Source organism: Siphateles boraxobius, unplaced genomic scaffold (genome assembly GCF_051911475.1).
Source record: "Siphateles boraxobius isolate OS27281-9 unplaced genomic scaffold, OSU_SipBor_1 85, whole genome shotgun sequence".
Taxonomy (NCBI): domain Eukaryota; kingdom Metazoa; phylum Chordata; class Actinopteri; order Cypriniformes; family Leuciscidae; genus Siphateles; species Siphateles boraxobius.
In genome coordinates, this window is record NW_027509214.1 from 1,082,638 (window position 1) to 1,106,464 (window position 23,827).

Genomic DNA, 23,827 nt, shown 5'->3' on the forward strand with positions numbered 1-23,827 from the left:
GTTATTCCGCCAACACTCGTGTCCTATGCACACTAGCTTGCTTGATTTACGCTAGTTACACGCATTACGCTAAGTGTGAGGTATTTTTGTGTTGTACGCTGTCATGACGCGCGCACAAGAAACTACTCCGATGGAACCTCAACGTTTCAGCAAAACTTAATATCAGATAATTTTATAATACAGTATAGGATGTACCGAATATTCTTCAGTTTTATGCAAAGCAGAAATACGACAAATATAATATCAGATCTGTTATATGGGCAAGAAAACTGTAACAATGGAACATGATGTAACCTTGCTCTCACTTGTAGTGTCCCCACATTAAGACCTTGAGTTTGAGGGTTTTGGACCTGAAAGTCCTGAAAGGTCCTTGAATGTGAAGTAATCCGAGGTGTGTGTGTGTGTGTGTGTGTGTGTGTGTGTGTGTGTGTGTGTGTGTGTGTGTGTGTGCTCGGCTGCCGGCTCCTGCAGGCGATGGGCCGCATCTTCGTGGGCCTGTGTCAGGTGGGAGCCTGGGGCTGTTTCGACGAGTTCAACCGTCTGGAGGAGCGGATGCTGTCGGCCGTCTCCCAGCAGGTGCAGTACATCCAGGTGGCGCTGCGGGAACACATCAACCCCAACAGAGACCGCAGTACGTACACACACACACACACACACACACACACCAACCCCAACAGAGACCGCAGTACGTACACACACACACACACACACACACACACACCAACCCCAACAGAGACCGCAGTACGTACACACACACACACACACACACACACCAACCCCAACAGAGACCGCAGTACGTACACACACACACACACACACCAACCCCAACAGAGACCGCAGTACGTACACACACACACACACACACATCAACCCCAACAGAGACCGCAGTACGTACACACACACACACACACACACCAACCCCAACAGAGACCGCAGTACGTACACACACACACACACACACACACACACATCAACCCCAACACACACACACACACACACACATCAACCCCAACAGAGACCGCAGTACGTACACACACACACACACACACTAACCCCAACAGAGACCGCAGTACGTACACACACACACACACACACACACACACCAACCCCAACAGAGACCGCAGTACGTACACACACACACACACACACACCAACCCCAACAGAGACCGCAGTACGTACACACACACACACACACACATCAACCCCAACAGAGACCGCAGTACGTACACACACACACACACACACCAACCCCAACAGAGACCGCAGTACGTACACACACACACACACACACACACACACATCAACCCCAACACACACACACACACACACACACATCAACCCCAACAGAGACCGCAGTACGTACACACACACACACACACACACCAACCCCAACAGAGACCGCAGTACGTACACACACACACACACACACACACACACATCAACCCCAACAGAGACCGCAGTACGTACACACACACACACACACACATCAACCCCAACAGAGACCGCAGTACGTACACACACACACACACACACACACACACACACATCAACCCCAACACACACACACACACATCAACCCCAACAGAGACCGCAGTACGTACACACACACACACCAACCCCAACAGAGACCGCAGTACGTACACACACACACACACACACACACACACACATCAACCCCAACAGAGACCGCAGTACGTACACACACACACACACACACCAACCCCAACAGAGACCGCAGTACGTACACACACACACACACACACACACACACACACACACACACACACACATCAACCCCAACAGAGACCGCAGTACGTACACACACACACACACACACACACACATCAACCCCAACAGAGACCGCAGTACGTACACACACACACACACACACACACACACACACCAACCCCAACAGAGACCGCAGTACGTACACACACACACACACACACACACACCAACAGAGACCGCAGTACGTACACACACACACACACACACACACACACACACACACACACACACACACACACACACATCAACCCCAACAGAGACCGCAGTACGTACACACACACACACACACACACACACACACACCAACCCCAACAGAGACCGCAGTACGTACACACACACACACACCAACCCCAACAGAGACCGCAGTACGTACACACACACACACATATCAACCCCAACAGAGACCGCAGTACGTACACACACACACACACACACACCAACCCCAACAGAGACCGCAGTACGTACACACACACACACACACACACACACACACACACACACATCAACCCCAACAGAGACCGCAGTACGTACACAAGTCAATTCACCTTTATTTATATAGCGCTTTTACAATACAAATTGTTTCAAAGCAGCTTTACAGAGATAACAGGAAAGTAAAGTTGTAATAGTATTTTTAAATTCAAAATTAAATGTTAAATGTCTCCAACTAAGCAAGCCAAAAGCCAATGGCGAAAAAAAAGGCGACAGTGGCAAGGAACCAAAACTCCATCAGTGACAGAATGGAGAAAAAAACCTTGGGAGAACCCAGACTCAGTCGGGGGCCAGTCCTCCTCTGGCCAACAAACGAACAGTGTATGATTATGATTTAGGCGGCATAATAGGTCAGAAGTCAGATTGGATCAGAACTTTCACAATATTTATCCAGTTCATCTGGATAGGGTCGGAGTCATCACGCCGGTATGGAGATGAGTTTGTTGAGGTGTCCATGAGGCCTTCACAGTGTTGATGAGGCCGGCACTTCAGGGATGCGTTGTCGTCGTGTCCATGTGATGGTCCTTCATCAGATCTGGATATGAGGAACACGCATATCTAGACACACACACCCACACCAACCCCAACAGAGACCGCAGTACGTACACACACACACACCCACACCAACCCCAACAGAGACCGCAGTACGTACACACACACACACACACACACACCCACACCAACCCCAACAGAGATCGCAGTACGTACACACACACACCCACACCAACCCCAACAGAGACCGCAGTACGTACACACACACACACACACACACACACACACACACACCAACCCCAACAGAGACCGCAGTACGTACACACACACACACACACACACACACACACCAACCCCAACAGAGACCGCAGTACGTACACACACACACACACACACACACACCAACCCCAGCAGAGACCGCAGTACGTACACACACACACACACACACACACACACACACACCAATCCCAACAGAGACTGCAGTACGTACACACACACACACCAATCCCAACAGAGACCGCAGTACGTACACACACACACACACACATAGAGACCGCAGTACGTACAGACACACACACACACACACACCTATCCCAACAGAGACCGCAGTACTTACAACCAGACACATGTGTGTTTGTTCGTGTGTGTTCAGGTTTGTGCTCGTGTGTGTTCAGGTGTGTGTGTGTTCAGGTGTGTGTGTGTTCAGGTGTGTGTGTGTTCAGGTGTGTGTGTGTTCAGGTGTGTGTGTGTTCAGGTGTGTGTGTGTGTTTTCAGGTGTGTGTGTGTTCAGGTGTGTGTGTGTGTTCTTGTGTGTGTGTTCTTGTGTGTGTGCTCAGGTGTGTGTGCTCAGGTGTGTGTGTGCTCAGGTGTGTGTGTGCTCAGGTGTGTGTGTTCTTGTGTGTGTGTGTTCTTGTGTGTGCTCAGGTGTGTGTGCTCAGGTGTGTGTGCTCAGGTGTGTGTGCTCAGGTGTGTGTGCTCAGGTGTGTGTGCAGGTGTTTGCTCTTTTGTGCTCAGGTGTGTGTGCTCAGGTGTGTGTGCTCGTGTGTGTTCAGGTGTTTGCTCTTTTGTGCTCAGGTGTGTGTGCTCAGGTGTGTGTGCTCAGGTGTGTGTGCTCAGGTGTGTGTGCTCAGGTGTGTGTGCTCAGGTGTTTGCTCTTTTGTGCTCAGGTGTGTGTGCTCAGGTGTGTGTGCTCGTGTGTGTTCAGGTGTTTGCTCTTTTGTGCTCAGGTGTGTGTGCTCAGGTGTGTGTGTGTGTTCAGGTGTGTGTGTGTGTGTGTGTTCAGGTGTGTGTGTGTGTGTGTTCAGGTGTGTGTGTGTGTGTGTGTGTGTTCAGGTGTGTGTGTGTGTGTGTTCAGGTGTGTGTGTGTGTTCAGGTGTGTGTGTGTGTGTGTTCAGGTGTGTGTGTGTGTGTGTTCAGGTGTGTGTGTGTGTGTTCAGGTGTGTGTGTGTGTGTGTGTTCTTGTGTGTGTTCTTGTGTGTGTGCTCAGGTGTGTGTGCTCAGGTGTGTGTGCTCAGGTGTGTGTGCTCAGGTGTGTTCTTGTGTGTTCAGGTGTGCCCGTGACCACTGAGCTGCTGAATAAACAGGTGAAGGTGAGTGCTGATATGGCCATCTTCATCACCATGAACCCTGGGTACGCCGGCCGCTCCAACCTGCCGGATAACCTGAAGAAGCTGTTCCGGAGTCTGGCCATGACCAAGCCGGACCGGCAGCTGATCGCACAGGTGATGCTGTACTCGCAGGGCTTCCGCACCGCAGAGATCCTCGCCAAGAAGATCGTCCCGTTCTTCAAGTACGCAGACCCACGACACGCGTTTCCCAGCCGGCGCGAGCTCAAGCGTAACGCTCTGGTGTCGTTCGCAGGTTGTGTGACGAGCAGCTGTCGTCTCAGTCTCACTACGACTTCGGCCTGCGAGCGCTGAAGAGCGTGCTGATCAGCGCCGGGAACGTCAAGCGGGAGCGCATCCAGAAGATCAAGCGGGAGAAGGGCGAGCGCGGCGAGGTCGTGGACGAGAACGAGATCGCAGAGAACCTCCCGGAGCAGGAGGTAAGATGAGCCGCGCACACACAGCGTCCTGCGGGGGGTTTTACTCTCTCAAATATAAGTCCTTGAAAACAGACATATTTAAGAGAAGGAGATTAAAGTGCTTGAATTATTGAAAGACAATATATGTAAAATTAGTGTTTAATTTTATTGATAAAACAATCTTTTCACACACAGTTAATGCTGCAGCCCGTCTGATACATAGACTGTAAAAAATATGGACAAAGCGTCTGTGACGTCACCCATAGACTTTCTGAAGAACGGTTTTGAGGCCGTTAATGGGGGGTATGGGCGGCGCCATCTCGGAAAATCTTTTCAGAAAGGATCCAGAGGTGGGATGATGTGTTGTGTCAGACGTCAAATTTCAGGAATTCCACTCGGCCCAGCCCGTTATCAGCTGTCAATCACGCCGTCAATCAAAGTTAACCATGCCCTTATTTGTCATACATTTTATATCTAAATACGATCTAAACTAATGAGTTAGAAAAAAATTCACCGCCCTCACAGTTGTCAGGCACTCGGAGCCTTTCGAAAAATACAGTAAAAGTCCATGGGACCGACCTGTAAAATCATGAATGTATGCTGTGAAAACGGTCATTTTAACATGTGGTCTATGGGCTTTTGCTCCCCGCCCCTAGTGGCTTTTACACGTATTGCAGTTGTTCGCACTTCCGGGTATGCTTCATTATCCAGATTAGAATGTTGCCGCTTGCTCTGATATAGAGGCATTTCACATGATATTGCTCATATAAATATCCAAGTATATGATACAGCTTTTATTCTTCAAGACAATTATATATTCATGGAAATAATTCAGTTTGAATAAGGGAAGCGATATCTTTGTGCTGCACTTTATTTGTACCATTTTCTTTATTAGTTTATTTGTTTCATTATTTATTTACCTTTTTATAATTGAAAAGGTAATAAAGAAATTGTTTGAGAAGTGAGATCTCAGTCCTTGAAAACCTTGCTTGAAAGCTCCAGTAATGTAACCGTGCAGTGACCGTGAAGCCAGCCGGACCTTGTTGGCGCTGTCTGATTGGCTGTTGCTCCTCAGATCCTGATCCAGAGTGTGTGTGAGACGATGGTGCCGAAGCTGGTGGCGGAGGACATCCCTCTGCTGTTCAGTCTGCTGTCGGACGTGTTCCCCGGCGTGCAGTACATGCGCGGAGAGATGACGGCGCTCCGGGACGAGCTGAAGAAGGTGTGTGCCGAGATGTACCTGACGTACGGAGACGGAGATGACGTGGGCAGCATGTGGGTGGAGAAGGTAAGACACGTGACACGAGGCGCGTGCGTAACCCTGTGTGTAGTGCAGTGTGGGTTAGGCCTGTCCAATGGCTGAAAAGCTCGATTCGAAATTCTTTCTTAAATATTAGATTCATGTTTGAATTCTCAAGGCAATGCTTGATGAGGATAAGAGTCCTGTGTTGTCTGATATGTCCACTAGAGGGCGCAAGCGAGCGCAATAAGCAAATATAAACCAAATCAAGGATTGCATCTTTTATTGAAATGAAAAAACATTCACTTTTTAAAGTGCATTAAATTTTCTGAACAATTGTTCTTAAAATATAATTTCCTTAATGGGAAACAGGTTACAATAGTGCATCAGTAACCTGAGAAAACACACTTCAACACAGCGTAATGTTCACACAAAGTACAATATAATATATACAGTATATATTTTTTTTTTCAATGCTTGATGAGGATAAGAGTCCTGTATTGTCTGATATGTCCACTAGAGGGCGCAAGCGAGCGCAATAAGCAAATATAAACCATATCAAGGATTCGAAATTGCCATTTTTATTTGCCAGCTCTAGAGTGTATAACCTCGTGGCTCCTCCCCCTGGTCTCCCTCAGGTCCTGCAGCTGTACCAGATCACCCAGATCAACCACGGGCTGATGATGGTGGGCCCGTCGGGCAGTGGGAAGACGATGGCCTGGAGGGTTCTGCTGAAAGCGCTGGAGCGGCTCGAGGGCCTGGAGGGCGTGGCTCACATCATCGACCCCAAAGCCATCAGCAAAGACCACCTGTACGGCACGCTGGACCCCAACACGCGCGAGTGGACCGACGGGCTCTTCACACACGTGCTCCGCAAGTGAGTGTGTTCAGGGGCTCAAGCTACGGTCTCGGGGTTGAACGACACGTGACGGGGTTTGAGAACGTTTTCTCTTGTTTGGTGTGTGTGTCAGTGTCCGCCCAATCAGAAGCAACACGTGTGTGTAAACCTCACGGTATTAAAGAGATCCACGTAAAGTCTTTGCACGCGTCCTGCAGCTCGGGATACCACACGATTGAAGATATTAGAAGACATGTTTGTCGTAGGAGTTTATAGTAAAATATAGAATATCAACAGTGATCAGAAATAATGCTAAGCCTAATTCTCACAGTAAAAACAATAAGGTCATAGATCATATAGATCATATAGATCATAACTCGTGTGAGAAGGGGATTATCCTTCACCTGAGATGTTTGTCTTCTCATCCTGAAATGCGAGGCAAAAGTTGGATCTCAATAATCCGGAACCACAGTTTCACGAATCCCTTCCCCTCTTTTATTCTGGACTGACACTTGCAGTATTAAACACTTACCGATTTCATCAGGCTTCATTTCACAGAATGGCCTTCTCAGCTGCCGTAGCTGCAACTCCCGCATCATCAGAGCAGGGGGATCAACACTCCACCGTCTACGTTTAAAAAACATTTAGCATCTTTTTGTCTGGGCTGTGTGTGTGTGTGCGCTCTCTGGATCTCATGATGTGTGTGTGTGTGCGCTCTCTCGATCTCATGATGTGTGTGTGTGTGCGCTCTCTCGATCTCATGATGTGTGTGTGTGTGCTCTCTCGATCTCATGATGTGTGTGTGTGTGCGCTCTCTCGATCTCATGATGTGTGTGTGTGTGCTCTCTCGATCTCATGATGTGTGTGTGTGTGTGTGTGCTCTCTCGATCTCATGATGTGTGTGTGTGTGCGCTCTCTCGATCTCATGATGTGTGTGTGTGTGCTCTCTCGATCTCATGATGTGTGTGTGTGTGTGCTCTTTCGATCTCATGATGTGTGTGTGTGTGCTCTCTCGATCTCATGATGTGTGTGTGTGTGTGCTCTCTCGATCTCATGATGTGTGTGTGTGTGCTCTCTCGATCTCATGATGTGTGTGTGTGTGCTCTCTCGATCTCATGATGTGTGTGTGTGTGCTCTCTCGATCTCATGATGTGTGTGTGTGTGCTCTCTCGATCTCATGATGTGTGTGTGTGTGCTCTCTCGATCTCATGATGTGTGTGTGTGTGTGCTCTCTCGATCTCATGATGTGTGTGTGTGTGTGCTCTCTCGATCTCATGATGTGTGTGTGTGTGCTCTCTCGATCTCATGATGTGTGTGTGTGTGCTCTCTCGATCTCATGATGTGTGTGTGTGTGTGTGTGCTCTCTCGATCTCATGATGTGTGTGTGTGTGCTCTCTCGATCTCATGATGTGTGTGTGTGTGTGTGTGTGCTCTCTCGATCTCATGATGTGTGTGTGTGTGCTCTCTCGATCTCATGATGTGTGTGTGTGTGCTCTCTCGATCTCATTATGTGTGTGTGTGTGTGTGCTCTCTCGATCTCATGATGTGTGTGTGTGTGTGTGTGCTCTCTCGATCTCATTATGTGTGTGTGTGTGTGTGCTCTCTCGATCTCATGATGTGTGTGTGTGTGCTCTCTCGATCTCATGATGTGTGTGTGTGCTCTCTCGATCTCATGATGTGTGTGTGTGTGTGTGTGTGCTCTCTCGATCTCATGATGTGTGTGTGTGTGCTCTCTCGATCTCATGATGTGTGTGTGTGTGCTCTCTCGATCTCATGATGTGTGTGTGTGTGCTCTCTCGATCTCATGATGTGTGTGTGTGTGCTCTCTCGATCTCATTATGTGTGTGTGTGTGCTCTCTCGATCTCATTATGTGTGTGTGTGTGTGTGTGCGCTCTCTCGATCTCATGATGTGTGTGTGTGTGTGCTCTCTCGATCTCATTATGTGTGTGTGTGTGCTCTCTCGATCTCATGATGTGTGTGTGTGTGCTCTCTCGATCTCATGATGTGTGTGTGTGTGCTCTCTCGATCTCATGATGTGTGTGTGTGTGCTCTCTCGATCTCATGATGTGTGTGTGTGTGCGCTCTCGATCTCATGATGTGTGTGTGTGTGTGCTCTCTCGATCTCATGATGTGTGTGTGCTCTCTCGATCTCATGATGTGTGTGTTTGTGTGCTCTCTCGATCTCATGATGTGTGTGTGTGTGTGCGCTCTCTCGATCTCATGATGTGTGTGTGTGTGTGTGCTCTCTCGATCTCATGATGTGTGTGTGTGTGTGTGTGCAGGATAATTGATAACGTGCGTGGAGAGCTGCAGAAGAGGCAGTGGATCATCTTCGACGGGGATGTGGACCCCGAGTGGGTGGAGAACCTGAACTCTGTGCTGGACGACAACAAGCTCCTGACCCTGCCCAACGGAGAGCGCCTCAGCCTGCCGCCCAACGTACGCGCCGCTACACGCATGCCGCCGCTACACGCATGCCGCCGCTACACGCATGCCGCCGCTACACGCATGCCGCCGCTACACCACACACACACACACACAAACACACACTGCACATATACCTCTGAACACCAGTCACACACACACACACACACACACACACACACACACACTGCACATATACCTCTGAATACCAGTCACACACACACTGCACATATACCTCTGAACACCAGTCACACACACACACACACACACTGCACATATACCTCTGAACACCAGTCACACACACACAACGATCATCACTGACGAGCTGTGCATAACTAATAATCACAAAATTTAAGATTTCATAATCATGACAAGACAAATATGTTTAAGTGTGTTTACATGGAAATTGCGGTTAATCGTGCAGCGCTACACTGCTGTGAGACTCGTCTGGGTGATGATGATGATGAAGATGTGATGGTGTCGCTGCTCTCGTCACACAGGTGCGCATCATGTTCGAGGTGCAGGACCTGAAGTACGCCACGCTGGCCACAGTGTCTCGCTGCGGGATGGTCTGGTTCAGCGAGGACGTTCTCAGCACCGACATGATCTTCAACAACTTCCTGGCTCGCCTGCGGAGCATCCCATTGGACGAGGGAGAGGACGAGGCTCATCGAATGAGGAAGGCCACCGAGGACGAGGGAGACGAGGCCGCCTCACCGATGCTGCAGGTACAGCTCACAACCTGTGTGTGTGTGTGTGTGTGTGTGTGTGTGTGTGTGTGTGTGTGTGTGTGAGAGATGCGGCCGCCTCCCTGATGCTGCAGGTACAGCTCACAACCTGTGTGTGTGTGTGTGTGTGTGTGTGTGTGTGTGTGTGTGTGTGTGTGTGTGTGAGAGACGAGACCGCCTCACCAGTGCTATAGGTACACCATACAATCTGTGTGTGTGTGTGTGTGCGTGTGTGAGACGCGGCCGCCTCACCGATGCTGCAGGTACAGCTCACAACCTGTGTGTGTGTGTGTGTGTGTGAGAGACGAGACCGCCTCACCAGTGCTATAGGTACACCTCACAATCTGTGTGTGTGTGTGTGTGTGTGTGTGTGAGACGAGGCCGCCTCCCTGATGCTGCAGGTACAGCTCACAACCTGTGTGTGTGTGTGTGTGTGTGTGTGTGTGTGTGTGTGTGTGTGTGTGTGAGAGAGATGCGGCCGCCTCCCTGATGCTGCAGGTACACCTCACAATCTGTGTGTGTGTGTGTGTGTGTGTGACGAGGCCGCCTCCCTGATGCTGCAGGTACACCTCACAACCTGTGTGTGTGTGTGTGTGTGTGTGTGTGTGAGACGAGGCCGCCTCCCTGATGCTGCAGGTACACCTCACAACCTGTGTGTGTGTGTGTGTGTGTGTGTGTGTGTGAGACGAGGCCGCCTCCCTGATGCTGCAGGTACACCTCACAATCTGTGTGTGTGTGTGTGTGTGTGTGTGTGTGTGTGTGTGTGTGTGTGTGTGTGTGTGTGACGAGGCCGCCTCACCGGTGCTATAGGTACACCTCACAATCTGTGTGTGTGTGTGAGACGAGGCCGCCTACCTGATGCTGCAGGTACACCTCACAATCTGTGTGTGTGTGTGTGTGTGTGTGACGAGGCCGCCTCACCGGTGCTATAGGTACACCTCACAATGTGTGTGTGTGTGTGTGTGTGTGTGTGTGTGTGTGTGTGTGTGTGTGTGAGACGAGGCCGCCTCCCTGATGCTGCAGGTACACCTCACAACCTGTGTACGTCAGGAATAGAACGGTGACTGAAATAGACAGTGTGAATTCACACTTATTCCTAAAAAGCATGACATAGGAAATAACAATCAGGAAAATATTTTGGAAATTGAACCTTAGACAAATATATTTGCTAAAAGCTAATTAGCTAAAAGAAAAGTTTGTATGTGTGTTTTTTTTGGGGTGTCCACGACGAATCAGAATCGTTGAGTCTTGCATATAGTCGACTAACAGTGTTTGGGGGCGGGGCTTTAACACTTTAAAGCCATGATGTACAGAACATCACACAAAGATATAGAAGAAAATGTATAAAAACATTTCCGATCATTAAAACTCAGAAATAACATAAATAACGGCAGACAGGATTTGCATTTCTCATGTCATCAAATTAAGTCGAGCCGGCTCGAAGTACAGCGCAACATCGATGCACTGAAAAACAATCAATTAATTTACAGAATTAAATTAGAACAGAATATATCTTCCTAATAAATAAAAATAAAAAATGAAATAAGTCAGAATCAAGGCACAAGATGCAGAACAAACGTGTGCACACCGCCTTAAGTGCAGAGGAACATCTATTCAAGACACGCCTCGTATAGCTGATTAGAAAAGCCTGAGTGATCCATAAATTGGTGTGTGTGAGTCAGTGTTGTGGTGTGTGTTCTGCAGATCCAGAGAGACGCGTGTGCCGTGCTGCAGCCGTACTTCACCTCCACCGGGCTGGTGATCAAGGCGCTGGAGCACGCGTCGCGGATGGAGCACATCATGGACTTCACACGCCTGCGCTCGCTCAGCTCGCTCTTCTCCATGCTGCACCAGGCCTGCCGCAACGTGGCGCTCTACAACAACAACCACCCCGACTTCCCCATGCCCGTCGAGCAGCTGGAGAAGTACATGCAGGTGTGTGTGTGTGTGTGTGTGTGTGAACGGTCACTCTGAGGCCGGAGTTATTAATGAAAACTAAGGTTTTTGAAAGCGTTCTCCGAAGTGGATACCTTTGAAAACTGTGTTGTAGTGTGGACTGAGAAACCGTGAGGTATTTAAAAACGAGGATGTAAGTTTAGTCATGTGACATAGTACCAATAGAGATTCATGTTTATAGCGGTATCGTGCCTGTTATGTGCTGTTCACTTTCACACAGTTGCTAAAGTGTTACTTTACACACTCTTCATATCACAGTCACATTTCATATTCACAACTCTCATCACAAACGTATAACTGTGAGAGCGACCTGAACGCATCCGTCAATACGGAGATATTTCACTAAATAAAATGATCTTTTATTTCCCGTCTGTATGATCTCAGTGAGCTCTCAGCTTCTGGGAGGTTTTACACATGCGCTGTCAGGAGAATTTAGAAGTTTCTCATCCGCACTGAAAAGGGAAACGCCTGGAAACACTAGTGTGGACGGGAACGTTTTTAAACGAAAACGCCGTTTTCAAATGTGTTAATGTAGACGTAGCCTGAATCAGTCTTTGCCAGCTCATACATGTGCATGATGTGTGTAAGTGACGCCTGCGTGCTGACTCTCCCCGTGTGCAGAAGTACCTGATCTACGCGGTGCTGTGGTCGTTCTCGGGCGACAGCCGGCTGAAGATGAGGGCGGAGCTCGGCGAGTACATCCGCCGCATCACCACCGTATCCCTGCCGTCCGCGCCCAACGTGCCGATCATCGACTACGAGGTGCGACACCCCCCTCAGGCTGTGTGTGTGTGTGTGTGTGTGTGTGTGTGCTGACGCTGCTCTGCTCTGCAGGTGTGCATCACGGGCGAGTGGCAGTCGTGGCAGGGGAAGGTGCCTCAGATCGAGGTGGAGACTCATAAGGTGGCGTCTCCGGATGTGGTTGTGCCCACGCTGGACACGGTGCGTCACGAGGCGCTGCTCTACACCTGGCTGGCCGAACACAAGCCTCTGGTGCTCTGTGGGCCGCCCGGCTCCGGCAAGACCATGACCCTCTTCAGCGCGCTGAGAGCGCTGCCCGACATGGAGGTGAGGAACACGCTTCAGTTTAGGGATGGACATTTTTCAAAAATATTGTATTCAAATATTTGTATTGTATAAAAATATATTGTATAAAAATCTTAATATTCATTTATTTAAATGACGTTTAAAGAGAAAGATGTTACGTTTTTGTCAGCATTTATGAACAAGCTTACGATTAGGCAATATACACAAGCTTACGATATATCTTAAGGCTTTCTTTTAATGGAAGACATGTGTATACCAAAAAATATAAAGAACAAAATCATTAGAGCTCGAGCAGCGCGAACAGAAAAAAACGCTAATAAAGCAGAATGCGCTATTATAGTACAGAACGTAGGCCTACACACTCGAGTCGGCATATGGTTGTGTTTATATTGTTTCATGTTGAGAAAAACAACAATATCCACATGTTCGAGTGAGAACGCGCTGCGCTGACAGGCGTCGCAGAGACAGAGAACGTGTGTAAGTGAAGTTTCTAACAGCACTTTGTGTTTCTGTTCTTAAATCTGTCTCCAAACTTGAAGTATCAAAATCATTGTGCTATCAGATCCGTAATCCCGGATCCCGCGGGTGCAGTGCTGGCGTGCAGCGATGCACACACTCTCCTGTCATCGGCTGTGTGGACTGCATGTGATATAATGATAACTCAGTTCCATTAATTAATTAGATTAAAAGTAATTCTTTTGTAATATAATTTAGTAAGATAATTTTCATCAAAGTAATTTCAAACTTCGCGAGTCAGACCACGACATTGTGATCAAATACAATAAACGCGTTCCACGGCGCCACCCAGTGCATTTAATTATAACTGCGAGTTAGTGCTTGGTATTTATCATGGATTCACTGCATTTGCGGCCAGCAAAGCAAAGTAATAAAATTCGAATAGTATGTTATTTTTCAAAGAATAATTACAGATCGAAAATTGTAATATTCCTGCACATCACAGTTCATTTCAAGGCAAAAACGACACGATAACTAAATAAAAACCAGTTTTGAATGACGAAAACTATGACCAAAATCTATTGACATTTTCGTCAACAAATAAAAACAAGATGAAAATGTTCGGTAGGGACGGTTTGGGAAGAGATCCAGTCAGTCGTGTGTGTGTGTGTGTGGTATATGCGCACGTTTGAACTGAGGAGTTATCATGCACTCACTGCATGTCTCCTAAAACAATAAAAATGTAAAGGTCTGGGAGAAAGAGAAGAGCAGACGCATAGATCTGAATAAGAGTGACGATGCAACAGAGGTGTTCTGTGCGTGCACACACACACACACACGTGTCGTGGTTGTGTCGTGACTCTGCTGTGTTCCTCCAGGTGGTGGGCCTGAACTTCTCGAGCGCCACGACCCCGGAGCTGCTGCTGAAGACGTTCGATCATTACTGCGAGTACCGCAGGACCCCCAACGGTGTGGTTCTGGCCCCGGTGCAGCTGGGCAAGTGGCTGGTGCTGTTCTGCGACGAGATCAACCTGCCCGACATGGACAAGTACGGCACGCAGCGGGTCATCTCCTTCATCAGACAGGTGTGTGTGTGTGTGTGTGTGTGTGTGTGTGTGTGTGTGTGTGTGTGTGTGTGTGGTGTTTAGCTCTCGCTGGTGTGTGTGCAGTGTAACCGGTGTGTTTTGTTCAGATGGTGGAGCACGGCGGCTTCTATCGCACCTCAGACCAGACGTGGGTGAAGCTGGAGCGGATCCAGTTCGTCGGGGCCTGTAATCCTCCCACTGACCCGGGCCGAAAGCCTCTCTCTTACAGGTCCACCACCACCACCATCATCATCATCACTGCTTAACATGACCGGTCACACCAAGGACGATAACCATAAATATAAAGTTCTAAAAATCGTTCTGCATATTAAAGAATAGCAGAGTTCACACCACAGCTATAAAGGATAAAGATATGATGAACGATATTGTTGGGATCACTTTCAGAACTAATTTTTTCAAGCTGTTGAAAGATAAAACACTGACACCCAATCAGAATCCACTCGAATTTAAAGGGTCGCGCATTCAAAATGATAGACGACATTGTGGAGAAGTTAACCGCCGAGGCCCAGAAAGATCCACTGTTTAAGAAGTCAAGCCCCTTTTCAAGAAAGTGGATATGGAAAACAGTGGTTCATACCCTCTGAATAAACAGAAGTATTGCCTCTGGTATCAGCGCTCGTTTCCACAACATTGTCTTGTTTCCGCTGAAGTTGCGGTGAAGTTTTTATTCCACTATATTGACTCCGTCAGCTAAATACACTGTTAGATTATTAGCTCATTACACTAGCTTCACTCGAATCACAGCATGCTGAGGACATCTGCTGGTTAAAGCCTGTAAGTGCAACAAGAACAGCAAAAACATGTTCAATGACGTTGTACACACTTTGAAACCGTAGCGCGTGAGCTTAGAATAAACAGACCGTTATCGTTCGTTGGTGTGGACGCAAATATAGTTATCATTAAAGTTATCTTTATAGTTATCGTTCTTGGTGTGAATGGCCCTTTACTCATGATGTCTGCAGGTTTTTGCGTCATGTGCCGGTGGTGTACGTGGACTATCCCGGCCCGGCCTCGCTAACCCAGATCTATGGCACCTTCAACCGAGCCATGCTGAGACTCATCCCGTCACTGAGGACCTTCGCTGAGCCGCTCACCGCTGCCATGGTCGAGTTCTACACCATGTCTCAGGTTGGCACTTCATCTGTCAGGATTCCTTCAAGTGAAACTGAACCTTTATTTTGGCAGGTTGCAGTGAAGAGTTGTGAGTTTGTGTGTTTCTGCCGATAGATCAGATGAAATGGTAAAATGCTGCTGAAGTCACTCTCAGAGCAGGAGATCAGGTTCTTGTGCTCATTAGGGCTGGCAACACGGCTGAAAAGCTACAGTGACGTTGTAATCATGTCTTGCGCGCCTCGACACCAAAAATTCAAATGCACTGTTTTTTCATTCAAATGTAAAGTTTTTTTTTTTATTCGACAAATATTCGAATTTTTGTTTGACATCCCTAGTGCTCCTATAGTGAGACGCAGACTTGAGTTTGTGTAGCAGAGCAAACTGAGACACTCGAACACAGTCTTTAATATTTACACACACACACACACACACTTGATTAAGTGTGATGTCCCTACATATCATTTATTCATCCAAAATTTGCCAAATTCCATGTTATACCGTAAGTTTCCATTTTTATGATTCTGCGATTACATCTGCATCGCTGAAAACACAGAATCCGATGAAATGTTTGGCTTGAATACTCATGTGTGCTGGTCTTGTTCAGATCCTAGAGTGCTGAAACTCAACACATGTTCTGTAAACCTGCTTTGAAGTGATCTCAACTAGCCTTGCAACTTGACATGCTAACCCCCCCAGATAAAGATGCTGTGCTTGTTTGTTCTGAAATGATTCAGTTTAGCTATAACTGGTCTGTGTGTTACAGGAGCGGTTCACGCAGGACACGCAGCCGCACTACATCTACTCCCCGAGAGAGATGACCCGCTGGGTCCGGGGGATCTTCGAGGCGCTGAGGCCGTTAGAGACGCTGCCTGTCGAGGGCCTCATCCGCATCTGGGCTCACGAGGCGCTCCGTCTCTTCCAGGACCGGTGGGTCGCATTGCTTTCTCACTATTAGTGAACCGCTCCAGAGTTTGTTTCCCATCGCTACATCGTTCAGGGGATCTCGGACTGGTTGCTTTGCTGCAGATCCGAGTACAACTGACATGTTCATATTTGCCTGAACATACCAAACTATGGAAGAAAATTTGTCTGGTTCAGAAAGAAATGAGTGTCAGGAAGGGCAGTGTGGGAAAACCGGCACATTTCTCCCAATTCCAGCAGCAATGTGTGGTTGATTGTTTTGAAATAACACAATGATTGATTCTCCTGACAGATTGGTGGAGGACGAGGAGAGACGCTGGACCGATGAAAACATTGACATGGTCGCCCTGAAACACTTTCCCAACATCGACCGTGACAAAGCCCTCAACAAACCCATACTTTACAGCAACTGGCTCTCCAAGGTAAATGTCACGGGACAACACCCAGGAGCTTCCAGAGCTCAGCGTAACTCATTCTGTAACTCAGCGTAACACATCCTGTAACTCAGCGTAACACATCCTCTAACTTATCCTGTAGCTCAGCGTAACTCATCCCGTAGCTCAGCGTAACTCTTTCCGTAGCTCAGCGTAACTCATCCCGTAGCTCAGCGTAACTCATCCCGTAGCTCAGCGTAACTCTTTCCGTAGCTCAGCATAACTCTTTCCGTAGCTCAGCGTAACTCATCCCGTAGCTCAGCGTAATTCATCACGTAGCTCAGCGTAACTCATCCCGTAGCTCAGCGTAACTCATCCCGTAGCTCAGCGTAAATCATCCCGTAGCTCAGCGTAACTCATCCCGTAACTCAGCGTAACTCATCCCGTAGCTCAGCGTAACTCATCCCGTAGCTCAGCGTAACTCATCCCGTAGCTCAGCGTAATTCATCCCGTAGCTCAGCGTAACTCATCCCGTAGCTCAGCGTAACTCATCCCGTAGCTCAGCGTAAATCATCCCGTAGCTCAGCGTAACTCATCCCGTAACTCAGCGTAACTCATCCCGTAACTCAGCGTAACTCATCCCGTAGCTCAGCGTAACTCATCCCGTTGCTCAGCGTAACTCATCCCGTAGCTCAGCGTAACTCATCCCGTAGCTCAGCGTAACTCATCCCGTAACTCAGTGTAACTCATCCCGTAGCTCAGCGTAACTCATCCCGTAGCTCAGCGTAACTCATCCCGTAACTCAGCGTAACTCATCCCGTAACTCAGCGTAACTCATCCCGTAACTCAGCGTAACTCATCCCGTAGCTCAGCGTAACTCATCCCGTAGCTCAGCGTAACTCTTTCCGTTGCTCAGCGTAACTCATCCCGTAGCTCAGCGTAACTCATCCCGTAGCTCAGCGTAACTCATCCCACTCAGCATAACTCATCCCGTAACTCATCCCGTAACTCAGCGTAACTCATCCCGTAGCTCAGCGTAACTCATCCCGTAGCTCAGCGTAACTCATCCCGTAGCTCAGCGTAACTCATCCCGTAACTCAGCGTAACTCATCCCGTAGCTCAGCGTAACTCATCCCGTAGCTCAGCGTGACTCATCCCGTAGCTCAGCGTAACTCAGCGTAACTCATCCCACTCAGCATAACTCATCCCGTAACTCAGCGTAACTCATCCCGTAACTCAGCGTAACTCATCCCGTAACTCAGCGTAACTCATCCCGTAACTCAGCGTAACTCATCCCGTAACTCAGCGTAACTCATCCCGTAGCTCAGCGTAACTCATCCCGTAGCTCAGCGTAACTCATCCCGTAGCTCAGCGTAACTCATCCCGTAGCTCAGCGTAACTCATCCCGTAGCTCAGCGTAACTCATCCCGTAGCTCAGCGTAACTCATCCCGTAGCTCAGCGTAACTCATCCCGTAGCTCAGCGTAACTCATCCCGTAGCTCAGCGTAACTCATCCCACTCAGCATAACTCATCCCGTAGCTCAGCGTAACTCATCCCGTAGCTCAGCGTAACTCATCCCGTAGCTCAGCGTAACTCATCCCGTAGCTCAGCGTAACTCATCCCGTAACTCAGCGTAACTCATCCCGTAGCTCAGCGTAACTAATCCCGTAGCTCAGCGTAACTCATCCCGTAGCTCAGCGTAACTCATCCCGTAGCTCAGCGTAACTCATCCCGTAGCTCAGCGTAAATCCTCCCGTAGCTCAGCGTAAATCCTCCCGTAGCTCAGCGTAACTCATCCCGTAGCTCAGCGTAACTCCTCCCGTAGCTCAGCGCAACTCATCCCGTAGCTCAGCGTAACTCATCCCACTCAGCGTAACTCATCCCGTAGCTCAGCGTAACTCATCCCGTAGCTCAGCGCAACTCATCCCGTAGCTCAGCGTAACTCATCCCGTAGCTCAGCGTAACTCATCCCGTAGCTCAGCGTAACTCATCCCGTAGCTCAGCGTAACTCATCCCGTAGCTCAGCGTAACTCATCCCGTAACTCAGCGTAACTCATCCCGTAACTCAGCGTAACTCATCCCGTAGCTCAGCGTAACTCATCCCGTAGCTCAGCGCAACTCATCCCGTAGCTCAGCGTAACTCATCCCGTAGCTCAGCGTAACTCATCCCGTAGCTCAGCGTAACTCATCCCGTAGCTCAGCGTAACTCCTCCCGTAGCTCAGGGTAAATCCTCCCGTAGCTCAGCGTAACTCATCCCGTAGCTCAGCGTAACTCATCCCGTAGCTCAGCGCAACTCATCCCGTAGCTCAGCGTAACTCATCCCGTAGCTCAGCGTAACTCCTCCCGTAGCTCAGGGTAAATCCTCCCGTAGCTCAGCGCAACTCATCCCGTAGCTCAGCGCAACTCATCCCGTAGCTCAGCGCAGCTCATCCCGTAGCTCAGCGCAGCTCATCCCGTAGCTCAGCGCAGCTCATCCCGTAGCTCAGCGCAGCTCATCCCGTAGCTCAGCGCAGCTCATCCCGTAGCTCAGCGCAGCTCATCCCGTAGCTCAGCGCAGCTCATCCCGTAGCTCAGCGCAGCTCATCCCGTAGCTCAGCGCAGCTCATCCCGTAGCTCAGCGCAGCTCTTCCCGTAGCTCAGCGTAACTCATCCCGTAGCTCAGCATCCCGTAGCTCAGCGCAGCTCATCCCGTAGCTCAGCATCCCGTAGCTCAGCGCAGCTCATCCCGTAGCTCAGCGCGTTGCTCAGCGCAACTCATCCCGTAGCTCAGCGCAGCTCATCCCGTAGCTCAGCGCAGCTCATCCCGTAGCTCAGCGCAGCTCATCCCGTAGCTCAGCGCAGCTCATCCCGTAGCTCAGCGCAGCTCATCCCGTAGCTCAGCGCAGCTCATCCCGTAGCTCATCCCGTAGCTCATCCCGTAGCTCATCCCGTAGCTCATCCCGTAGCTCATCCCGTAGCTCAGCGCGTAGCTCAGCGCAGCTCATCCCGTAGCTCAGCGCAGCTCATCCCGTAGCTCAGCGCAGCTCATCCCGTAGCTCAGCGCAGCTCATCCCGTAGCTCAGCGCAGCTCATCCCGTAGCTCAGCATCCCGTAGCTCAGCATCCCGTAGCTCAGCATCCCGTAGCTCAGCGCAGCTCATCCCGTAGCTCAGCGCAGCTCATCCCGTAGCTCAGCGCGTAGCTCAGCGCAACTCATCGCGTCTCCTGCTCTCCTGTAGGACTACGTGCCCGTGGAGCAGGAGGAGCTGCGCGACTATGTGAAGGCCAGACTGAAGGTGTTCTACGAGGAGGAGCTGGACGTTCCTCTTGTGCTCTTCAATGAGGTTCTGGATCACGTGCTGAGGATCGACAGGTACAGAGAGCCCGGTTAAACACATATTTCACCGGCTGATGTGTCAGTAACGTCAGGCTTGTTCTCCTCCAGAATCTTCCGTCAGCCGCAGGGTCATCTTCTCCTGATCGGGGTCAGCGGAGCCGGGAAGACAACGCTCTCACGCTTCGTGGCCTGGATGAACGGACTCAGTGTCTATCAGATCAAGGTTAGAATCATTAAGCGTTTGATTGTCTGTCAGATTTTTTGGACATGTTTATTCAGTTTTAACATGGTTAAATGTACAGTGCACTTCCTTGAGAAAATTAAAGATGCAATAATTTGTCAGATGATCCTCAAAACATTAATTTTGCTTCATATAAACACACGTTTTTAAAGTTTGTGTTCTCGAGCACCAAACTTTATGCAAATGAATGGACAGAACATTAAAAGTTTCCTGTTTTTGGTTAGAACGGTGTCGTTTGAGCGGCCCATAAGTTAATAACTAATGATCTTTGCAATGACAGTGAATCAATCAAAAACTAACTTAAGCTGGACAATAACTTTATTCTAGAGCTGCTGTAAAGCCAAAATAGTCTGTTTGAAAGCAACTTTACAGTGATAATCGGAAATTAAATTAACAATCTATATTGCTAAAAGCGCTGTATAACTCAAGGTGACTTGACTACAGAGAGATAGTGACTGTAAATCAAAGAGGACAATGGAGTAACATTAATAACAAGGAATGTGTATGTATAATAAAATAAGGCTTCAGTAACTGTGATCATATCCGCGCAGGTCCACAGGAAGTACACCGGCGAGGACTTCGACGAAGACCTGCGGACGGTCCTCCGGCGCTCCGGGTGCAAGAACGAGAAGATCGCCTTCATCATGGACGAGTCGAACGTGCTGGACTCGGGATTCCTGGAGCGCATGAACACACTGCTGGCCAACGGAGAGGTGCGGCCCATTCTGTGTGTTCTGGTGTGTTCTGAAGTCTGCGTGTGTTCTGTGTGTGTTCTGAACTCTGTGTTGTTGCAGGTGCCCGGCCTGTTCGAGGGCGACGAATACGCCACGCTGATGACGCAGTGCAAGGAGGGCGCGCAGAAGGAGGGCTTGATGCTGGACACCCATGAGGAGCTTTACAAGTGGTTTACGAGTCAGGTGATCAGGAACCTGCATGTTGTGTTCACCATGAACCCGTCGTCAGAGGGACTGAAGGACCGCGCGGCCACGTCACCCGCCCTCTTCAACAGGTACCCGTCGCTCGTCGTGTCCCGTTCACTAACCGGAAAAGCTGTATTTCTTTAATGCTTTATACAGTAAAGGTTGTTTCAAAGAAGCTTAATAAACAGAATCAATGATGCAAACTTCATCAAATATGAGACAAACTTAAATTCTGCAGGTGTGTGCTCAACTGGTTTGGTGATTGGTCCACTGAAGCGCTCTACCAGGTGGGTAAAGAGTTCACCAGCAAGATGGACCTGGAGAAGCCCAACTACAAAGTGCCCGACTACATGCCCATCGTGTACGATAAGCTGCCGCAGCCGCCCACCCACCGCGAGGCTATCGTCAACGGCTGCGTGTTCGTCCACCAGACACTGCACCAGGTCAGCGGGCGTCTCCTGTTCACAGATCTGAAGGCATTCGCATCTGGTCCTTTGCACACTTTTACACTTACTCTGGTGTTCTTAGGCTAACAACCGCTTGGCAAAGCGTGGCGGCCGCACGATGGCTATCACTCCACGCCACTACCTGGACTTCATCAACCACTACGCCAACCTGTTCAACGAGAAGCGCAGCGAACTGGAGGAGCAGCAGATGCACCTCAACGTGGGACTGCGCAAAATCAAGGAGACCGTCGATCAGGTGCGTGCGACACCACACATGCAAACACCACTGATGCGTGAAGTTACTGATACAAGTATTGCGTTACAATATTGTGTTACTCCCTAAAAAAGTAACCAATTATATTACTTGGTTACTTTTTATGAAAGTTACCTTTAAAAGTAATGTCTCTGTATTGTTACTCCCTGAAAAGTAATCAATCAAATTACCTTTTAAAAGTAACTTTTATAAATAAGTAACCAAGTAAATTTACAATATTGTTTTCTCCCTAAGAAAGTAACCAATTAACTAAGTAATGTCCCTTTAATGAGTGACTTTAAAAGTAATATTACAATATTGTGTTACTCCCTAAAAAGTAACCAATTACATAGTTACTATTTATGAAAGTTACTTTTAAAAGTAATGTTACATTATTGTGTTATTCCCCAAAAAAGGTAACTAATTGCGTTGCTTAGTTACTTTTTGTGTAAAGTAATGTTGCGTTTTTCTAAGCTGGCTGAGGCTTGATCTCTTCCAGGGTTTGCAGGAGTTATTTCACAGAGCAGTTTTTTTTGTTGTTTTTTTACTTTTAACTTAGTAATGCATTCAACAACAGCCTATAACACACACCTTAATTTTCTGTTAAAAACACATTTAGAATATTATCATATTTTGAGCACTTGTAATATTTCCTGCACTCTAGAGCGATACATGCCATCAAAAGACCTCTAAACGTTATTATAAGTTAAAAGTAATGTATTTACTTCTATGCTTTTTGCCCGTTCTGCTTTTTGTCTTTTCTTTTCATCAATGTTATGGAGAAGAGAAAGAATCCTAATTTAGTAGTTTAAAAACGTAACTCAAATATTAATGTGTAAATTTATAGAGTAATGCGTTACTTTACTTGTGCGTTATGGAATCAGATTAATATTTTGATGTAACGTTACTTGTAATACATTACTACCCCGTTTCGTACCCTGATTAAGCGCGTTATCCGTGTGTGTCAGGTGGAGGAGCTGCGGCGCGACCTGCGGATCAAGAGTCAGGAGCTGGAGGTCAAAAACGCTGCCGCCAACGACAAGCTGAAGAAGATGGTGAAGGACCAGCAGGAGGCGGAGAAGAAGAAGGCAAGACTCGCTCGGAGCGTCCCTGACCACCGGTGTGGATCAAGCCCTCGCTGCTCCTAACCTCTCGCTCTGCTTCACAGGTCATGAGTCAGGAGATACAGGAAGCAGTTTACAAGCAGCAGGAAGTGATCAAAGACAAGCAGCTGCGCGTGAAGCAGGACCTGGACCAGGTGGAGCCGGCCGTCATCGAGGCCCAGAACGGTACGCGATCTCTCCGCTCTCCTGCGCTCACACTGACGCTGTTGCTTCGGCTTTCACAGCTCCAGAGAATCTGCTCACCTTAAAAACTGTTTGAAGTAGTTGTTCTTGTCTTGTTGTGATCTACTCTTAATGAAATATTCACTGCTGTCAGTCCAAACAACATCAGATTACTCTCCATATTTGGGAGACATTTAGCCGGTGTCTTATAGCAAGTCTATATAATACAGATTGTTTCAAGACTAATAAACAGCAATATAACTGAATCAATGACGCAAACTTCCTCAGATATGAGACTCATTCAGATTCAGTTGTAAAGCATCTCTACAGAAGAGTCATTTTTCAGATCAAGTTTTGTTCTCATCTGA

At 48.5% G+C, this 23,827-nt stretch overlaps 1 protein-coding gene across 2 annotated transcripts in view; it reads left to right on the forward strand.

Moving 5' to 3' along the window:
- Positions 1 to 23,827, forward strand: part of dync1h1 (dynein, cytoplasmic 1, heavy chain 1) — a 99,242-nt gene that overhangs the window by 35,194 nt on the left and 40,221 nt on the right. For both annotated transcript variants that reach the window (XM_077221740.1, XM_077221741.1), the window contains exons 29-51: positions 472 to 631; positions 4,318 to 4,558; positions 4,630 to 4,813; positions 5,868 to 6,080; positions 6,671 to 6,909; positions 9,154 to 9,310; positions 9,796 to 10,023; positions 11,728 to 11,958; positions 12,601 to 12,741; positions 12,814 to 13,047; positions 14,361 to 14,567; positions 14,675 to 14,796; positions 15,551 to 15,716; positions 16,465 to 16,628; positions 16,915 to 17,044; positions 20,216 to 20,349; positions 20,422 to 20,536; positions 21,106 to 21,267; positions 21,349 to 21,563; positions 21,713 to 21,917; positions 22,003 to 22,176; positions 23,142 to 23,261; positions 23,342 to 23,462. In XM_077221740.1, the coding sequence (XP_077077855.1) occupies positions 472 to 631; positions 4,318 to 4,558; positions 4,630 to 4,813; positions 5,868 to 6,080; positions 6,671 to 6,909; positions 9,154 to 9,310; positions 9,796 to 10,023; positions 11,728 to 11,958; positions 12,601 to 12,741; positions 12,814 to 13,047; positions 14,361 to 14,567; positions 14,675 to 14,796; positions 15,551 to 15,716; positions 16,465 to 16,628; positions 16,915 to 17,044; positions 20,216 to 20,349; positions 20,422 to 20,536; positions 21,106 to 21,267; positions 21,349 to 21,563; positions 21,713 to 21,917; positions 22,003 to 22,176; positions 23,142 to 23,261; positions 23,342 to 23,462 (4,063 nt within the window). The remainder of the gene's footprint in view (positions 1 to 471; positions 632 to 4,317; positions 4,559 to 4,629; positions 4,814 to 5,867; positions 6,081 to 6,670; positions 6,910 to 9,153; positions 9,311 to 9,795; positions 10,024 to 11,727; positions 11,959 to 12,600; positions 12,742 to 12,813; positions 13,048 to 14,360; positions 14,568 to 14,674; positions 14,797 to 15,550; positions 15,717 to 16,464; positions 16,629 to 16,914; positions 17,045 to 20,215; positions 20,350 to 20,421; positions 20,537 to 21,105; positions 21,268 to 21,348; positions 21,564 to 21,712; positions 21,918 to 22,002; positions 22,177 to 23,141; positions 23,262 to 23,341; positions 23,463 to 23,827) is intronic.